Below are 7,770 nucleotides of genomic sequence, written 5' to 3' on the forward strand. Positions count from 1 at the left end.
CAAGCAAATGAAGCCTGTAATCAAACGATCAGCTTCCTGGACGTGCTGAGTTTGAAGCAAGAGATGTTAGTACTAATATGGATACAGAAACCACAAAAGACACTATTCTTTGGCTATTTCTGTCCTTGTAAGATTGCTCATTTTTCATGTTGTGTACATTTGCATCCAGCGAGCCTAATGTCTCGTTTCTCAGTATAAAAGACTTTGCTTTTATGGTATCCAATCTGCTGTCAGTTAATAGAAACTAAAATGTAGTATGGGGAATCACAATAACAGTTACAATTCAAAGCAAATAGGTCAAATTATATAAACTATCATCTTAAGGGGTAAATTTTAAAAATAGCCAGATTTACAACTGGTCGTTCAAAAAACTGATGAGTCACGGCTGTGATAGTTCTCAAAAGTTAATCGAAAATTTAGCACCTTTTTTATATAAAAGATATAAAGATAAATCTGAGCAAAAACACTGTTCAAAACCCGGAAAATACTCCAGTATATTATGCTGGAGTTCCAGCATAAGTATACTTGAACTCCAGCATATTATACTGGAGTTCCAGAATAAGTATGCTGGAACTCCAGCATAATATGATGGAGTTCCAGCATAATATGATGGAGTTCCAGCATAAGTACACTAGCAAGTATATTGGTCCAGTATGATATACTGGAGTTTGGAGCACCGGTGCTCCAGTCTCCAGTATATTATACTGGAGCCAGCAAAGTATACCGGTCCAGCATAATATGCTGGAGTTCATACACAAGTGCACCGAACTCCAGTATATTATGCTGGACCGGTCTCTATTGCAGCAAAATAGTGGCTATTTTTCATTGACTTGGTAAACGTTGGCTATTTTTGATTGACCGATCCGAAAACTGGCTATACCGTGAAATTTTGCCCATCTTAAGTAGAGCTGTCAATATGAGCGGGGCCGGGCTAGCCCATCGCAGCCCACGTGGGCTTTAGCAATTAACGGGCTGGGCTGGGCTAGCCCATCATTTTGATGGGCCTTATAATGGTCAACCCACCCCAGCCCTATGTGGGTTGTGGGCCCCCACGGGCCGGCCCATCATTTTTTAAAATATAATTTTATATTTTTTTCTTTAAGTTCTAACTTAAGAAAAGATAAATATTTAGAAGTTAAAAATTCTTATTGAAAAATTTCACAAAACTTAATACTTATACTATTCCAATATATCACAATAAACATTAAAAAAGTAAAAGACAAGACTATATTTCATTCACTAAAAGTCAAAACTCAAAACAAACTTTTCAAGAGAACGTCCATGGCGCTTATGGGATATTCAACACATCATCTTCATCAAACACATTTGAATCCGCTTGTGAGAAAGTTGTCTTAGTATCTTCACTTTCATCTACATCTAAAATTTGTATGCAATATTAGTTAGTTAAATATTAAAAATAAATAAAATTTTAAAACTAATTAACGTTTTAAGACTTTGATCTTTTAATATGATGAGCTTAATAAACTTTAAGCTTGGAATACTCTTCTTGATATTTTTTGTGTCATATAATTTTTATATTTTATATATTTTAAATACATATTTTTATTAGGCCCACGGGCCGGCCCAGCCCAGCCCGAGTCAAGCCTCACGGACCACGGGCTTACTCGGGCCGGGCTTAAAAGCCTCATTTTTAAATGGGCTCCAAAAATTCTAGTCTATCCCTACTAAATCACGGGCTGGATCTTAAGAATGTTTCACTTTTGTTTTCTTTAGCGTCCAATACACTGCAACAACTTTTTTTCTTTTTTGGAAAATTCCCCGGGAAACTTGTAGCCCGCTATTCTTCGAGCGAGCACTGGGTAACTTGCTCATTGTGCAATAGTTCGCCAATCATAAAGGAGATGTAAATTGCACTAAGCAAGTCCGGTGCGACGAGCTCTCACTGAGGAGGCTATTGGTGAGGGGAATTAGTCCTAGATCTTCCATGTGAGAAACTATTCATCTTATTCGATGACAGATTCTGGATTATCCTAGACGTCAATGTATAAGAGAGCTATATTATTAAAAAAAAATTTGTATTAGTCCGTTTAAAAAAGAATGACACAAAAATATTCAACTTTAAAATCTTCATTTTACTCATTTTACCCTTAATGAGAAGCTTTTATAATCACAAAAATATCATGGCACCACAAAACTTTTACCTCTTAAGCTTTTAAGACTACAAATTCCAAAAGTCTCCATCTTTTCTCTTATACTCCGTGCCGAGTCAAACTACCTCTTCTAAATTGAAACGGATGGAATAGTAATTAAAAGTAGGGAAAAAATTTGTACACCGCAAATTATTTCAAAAAATGTTACTCGTGAATCACTAAAAAAATGTTACCCATGAATTTTATCAATCTTTTTATTTTTATTTTTCTCTTTTGATAATAAACTGCAACTGTTGCCTTCCATATTTATTTGCAGTAAAGGGAGGAAAAAATGCCTTAAGATAAAGACCTCAAAATTTGGATCCAACATAATCCAAACATGACACTGGAAGAAAATGAATTTGTCATTGAAATAAAGATGTTTATTTCGAACATATAGGATCTTAGTTTATTATTAGTATTATATATTTATTCTATAACCGTAGTATCCGGATCAACTTGCATACATCTCGATTAATTTCCACCGAATAATCGCTAGGCCACACCCTCCGGTGCCTATGAAATCTTAGTTTATTTATATTAGGGAAATTATATAATGTGGCTACTCTTTTGCTATTGGAGGTGATCAAGAAAGTGACATACCATGAAATCTTTGAAAAATAAAGGGAAATAAGAAGGAAAGTGACATATCAATGGTTACTTATCTTAAGTTCTATCTATGAAATGATTAAAGGGAAGAGTGTATGGTAAAGTAAATCAAACTTTGATGCTTTCTTTATTCCTTTTTCTTTCTTTTCAAATGTCACGCCAACACTTTACTATAACATGCATTAATAATAATTGGAAATTTCTATAAAATTATGGTCGGCAAAAGTTGGTATAAGTAAATATTTTGACCTTTTTCTTTCTGCATTTTTCTCTTAACATTTTTTGTTTCAAATCTTACTTCAGTAATTATCTATCAGTAACATTTGAAAATGTACTCCCTCTATCTCAATTGGGCACAAAGGGGAACCTATGCTATACCGAGAGGGGTCACCGGCACTCGTAAAATTCAGCAAAAATTGAATTTCTTTTGTTACCATAGCAAAAAAAAGTCGAGTTTTTTCATCTCGATTTTTCTCGAGGTTTTCGATGTTCTCGAATTTTTTGGATTTTTTCTCGGTACAATCTTCATAGCACAAAACATATAACCTATGCTCCAAATACTTCTTTGATTCTAGTAGGATACAACTATATAAGGTGTTACCCAAAAAAACATAAAATAATGTGAGATGAGACATGACATTGTACCAAATATTCAACAATAAAGATAACGAAATAGCATATAATAAATATAGTTAATTAATAAGTCATAATGAAACTGAACATAGTTTAAAATACTAAGTCATGCTAAAATAAGTAAGACAAATAAGTACTAAGTATTACACTAAACAATAAAAACTATGCATTTTTACTGTAGACTAATACAAAACTAAAAAAAAAATAGATATCCTATATTATTGTCATTTGTAGTACTGAATTGAATTTCTTTTGTTACCATAGTATTGATTTGGTTCTACTTTGGACCTTTTGAATTGCTAATATTTATGAGCTATAAAACATATTGGACTATTCAATGATTCTAACTTCAAGCTTGAAATAATACATTAAAAGAGAACTGTGAATTTTTTTAAGAAATATTCATAAATTATATTAAAATAAATACTTTTGTGAATATTTTTAAGACCTATATAAATGTAAGATGTTTCGTGCAGAGCCTATTTTTATTTTTCAATGTGTTGAAGTAAATACCACTTCCCCGAAAAAAAAAAAGAAAAAAAAAGTAAATGCCACCTAGATAATTTTCGGTTCAATGGGACTGATTATTTCCTATTATGATGTACTAGTACTATGACAAAGTCAACAATTTGATGGGAGCCACTGAAATCTAGGTGGCATTTTGGATTTCATATGTTTTTTTTTATAAACTAGGGTAGTTTTTAAAAGATTATTGTGGAAAAAAGTGTTTTTGGATTAAGTTTAAAAGAAAAAGAAAAATTGGAATAGATTTCATATTACTAAATTATAATTCTTGGTGATTTTGGAAAGGTTTGAGTTAGTATTTGCGAAAATAATCTACTTTGGGTCATTTTCTTTGTTTTCGACAAATATTTAGGTTTGATTCTTGAAAATTAATGTTAATTCATTCTTAGTTCAAATAATCTTGACTTTACGACTTGTTTGGATGGTTGTTATTCATCGTTTTATAATGTATTATTTTGTATTATACTGTATTATTATATTATTTTGTGATACAATGTTAGATTGTATTGTTTGTAATAGTTTAATAACATATTTATTTATTTGGTTTGATTGTATTGTATCATATAATAATCAATAAGTTTACTTAAATGCCCAAATGTTTAGTTTTGTATTGTGTTATACTATGTTAGTTTATGAATATAATATTGGATAAATCGTACTGTTTTTAGTAGTTTAATAACATATTTATTGTTTGGTTTGAATGTATTATATCATACAATAATCAAGTAGTTTATTGAAATGCCCTTAACTAATATAAATATTAGATTTAACAATAAATTCATAAGAATAATCCAAGGCCGGGTAATAAATGAGGGATATTTTTAAAATATCCAAACTTAGTTTGCAAAACTTTTTAAAAAGTAAAAAAGTATGCGTTCAATTAATGTTATAATTTGAAAGACAAGTCAAGTAGGGCTTTTGAAGAAAAGACTTGGAGGAACATGTGTAGGCATTTTCCTTATGTTAACATTGTTGGTTCACCAAAATGAATCAATTCCACTTTTCATATTTCCAATTCCAAACCAACATATTTGCTTCCTAAATGACATATATCAAAATGTGGGGAGAAATTCAAAAATAGTTAAATTTACAAGTGGTAATTGAAAAATAGTCATAATTTTAAAACTAATCAATCACTTTTTATGTAAAGATAAATCTGAACGAATACATTGTTCTAAATTCGATCTCCAGCATAATATATTGGAATTCCAGTATAATATACTGGTTATACTGGAGTTCCAGTATACTTATGCTGAAACTCCTGTATAATATACTAGAGTTCCAGTATAATATATCGGTCCGCATAATATGCTGGAAGCTCATACACAGGTGCTCCAATCTCTAGTATATTATGCTGGAACTTTCCGCGTGTTGGAGTTCCAGCATAATATGCTGGAAGTTCATACACAGGTGCACCAATCTCCAGTATATTATGCTGGAGCTTTCCGTGTTGCAGCAAAATATTGACTATTTTTCAATAACTTCGCAAACGCTGACTATTTTTTAATTACCCGTCCGAATTCCTTAAATCCAAATTAAGAACAATTGTAAAGCAAAGAGTCAAAAAAGAAAATTACAATGAACACAATCTTCTCCCTAATTACACTAAGAAAACACAATCAAGAAGTCATTAAATGGGAACTTTTTTTTCTTCAATTTACTTTGACCTTTTTTGCAGTGGTTACATCAACCACAATAACAACAAATACAGTAAAACACAGTGTAGTTCCACGAGTAGAATTTGAAGAGAGTCATGTATACGTCGATCTTACCCCTACCTTGTGAACATAAAAAGACAATTTCCTCCTACCTTATAAAGATACAGAAATTGTTTCTTGATACACCCTGGGAGTGGTTGCATAGAGATTTGTAAACTATGATTGAGAATCTTTGTGATTTTCATCACCACTGTCACTACCTTGAGTCTGATTTTGATGGTGATGATGTTGCTCCAAATTCATACCCAAATCAACCCTATTGTTACCACTGCTATTATATGCATTATTCATTGATGACAACATTCCCATATTTGTCTCTGTAACTCCTAACCCCAGCTGCTGAACCGGCTGTGACTGCTGCAAAACCATTGAACCCAACTGAACCGGACTGAACCGGCCACCACCCGGGAACTCGAACCCACCAATTCTTGAACGCCACAATTGGTGGTCCGGTTGAGCCACCCCGACCGAAGCCGTCGTTGAACTGGTACCTCCACTCACTGGTAACATCCAGAATGCGTTACCAACGTTACCACCAGCTGGTGCAACCGCCCACATGGCCGGAGCCGGGATGAAACTCGAAGTTTGTGATGAACCGGGTTTAGAATCTGATCCCGGTTCATGAGCTTGTCCTACGGTTCTTTCCGGTTTATCACCTGAAGGTGAGGTTGCACCACTGGTGTCTTCTCTGAACCGCTTTTTCATGTAATTATTCTCATCTGGGTCTTGCCCAAAACTGCCGTTGGATAGCTGGTGGTGGAAGCCTAGCATAGTGGTGGCGCCGCCGTGGATGAAGAGAGGCGCAGATTTTGACGGCGGAGCTGAAATTGTGGTACCACTGCTACGGAGAGAGACATTGAGAGTCGAGAAATTAGCCGGAATTGTACCTGTTCCTGTAGCAGCTATAATTGCCGGTTCAGCTTGTTGCAGGAGCCACTCAATAGTTTCACCATCAGATTTGTGACCCAATTCTCTGGTGAGCTGGAAAACCCGGGCGGCGCATAAGGCCGGCATGCGTATGCGCCGCCCTCGGCCGTCCACCTTGGTGTGGCGGTCTTTAGAAGGTTTCTTGACTACTTTTGTGGATAACGCGTTGTTGGGGGTGGGGGTTGTGGTAGGGGTGGTGGTGGGGGTAGGTGGAGGAGGAAGAATTATTGGTGGAAGGAGTAGAAATTAGAGTTCTTGATTGCATGGAAATGGAGCCCATGAATGGACCATGGGGGTGGGGGTGGGGTTGGTTGGACCCAGGGGTAGGAGGGTCAGGTTGACTTTGATGAAGTGAAACTAATTGTAAAGAAGAGGGAGTTTCTTTGTTGTGTTGATGTTGTGCATGTTGATGGTGGTGGTGGTGGTGGTCTGTGCCACTAGTACTACTACCACCACTTTGCTTTTTCCTATGTGGTTCCATAAATTCCATCTTGGGAAGAAGGGGGGGGGGGTTAAGTAAGGTGAAAGGGTAAGGGGGGTTCTATCAAAGATATCTTGTTGATATCTAATTGACAAAATGAATTGACAACATTTGTCTAATTGACAAAATGAATTGAAAACATTAAGCCAAGCAAGAAAGAAGGAAAGAAAGGAAGAAAGAGACTTGAAAATTAAGTTGTTGCTGCTGCTGCTGCAAATGCAAAGTCTTTTGAGCCAAAAAGAATTCAGTAACAAGTGGGAATTAGTGGTGGGGTTTGTTTCTCTTTTTTACTTTGTGGTTGACTGCTGTTTTTGGAGAAAGAAAGAGAAGGGAAGGGTAGGTGTGGGTTCCATATAACAACAGAATNTAGAATGAGAAGGAGCTTGGTAGGCTTGCCTCGAGACTACGAGAGGCGGAGGCCTATTCTGGCCAGAAGGAGAAAGAGTCAGGCGAGCTTCGAGCTACTTTGGAGGGAGTGCTCCGGGAGAAAACTGATCTCACTGAGCAGGTATTTTACCTTGCACGAGCCCGACCTTCACTCCTGTAGTTCGACACCAGCTGGCTTAACTTTCCTTTGTAGGTCGAGCAAAGGGACTCGCAGATTGGGCGGCTGGATGTGGAGATCCTCGGACTGAGTAAGCAGAATGGAGACCCCCACCATTGATTTAGATCCGGTGGTGAGGGATTTTTCGGATGTGTTTCTTGCTTCCGGGCATGTCGCCGGACT

At 35.8% G+C, this 7,770-nt stretch overlaps 1 protein-coding gene across 1 annotated transcript; it reads right to left on the minus strand.

Annotated features, from left to right (window-relative positions):
- On the minus strand, positions 5,476 to 7,403 carry LOC109223186 (transcription factor TCP8-like). Its single transcript, XM_019387395.1, has one exon. The coding sequence runs from the start codon at positions 6,647 to 6,649 to the stop codon at positions 5,792 to 5,794; it is 858 nt and encodes a 285-aa protein (XP_019242940.1). The 5' UTR covers positions 6,650 to 7,403; the 3' UTR covers positions 5,476 to 5,791.

This window comes from Nicotiana attenuata, chromosome 3 (genome assembly GCF_001879085.1).
Source record: "Nicotiana attenuata strain UT chromosome 3, NIATTr2, whole genome shotgun sequence".
NCBI classification, from domain to species: Eukaryota; Viridiplantae; Streptophyta; class Magnoliopsida; order Solanales; family Solanaceae; genus Nicotiana; species Nicotiana attenuata.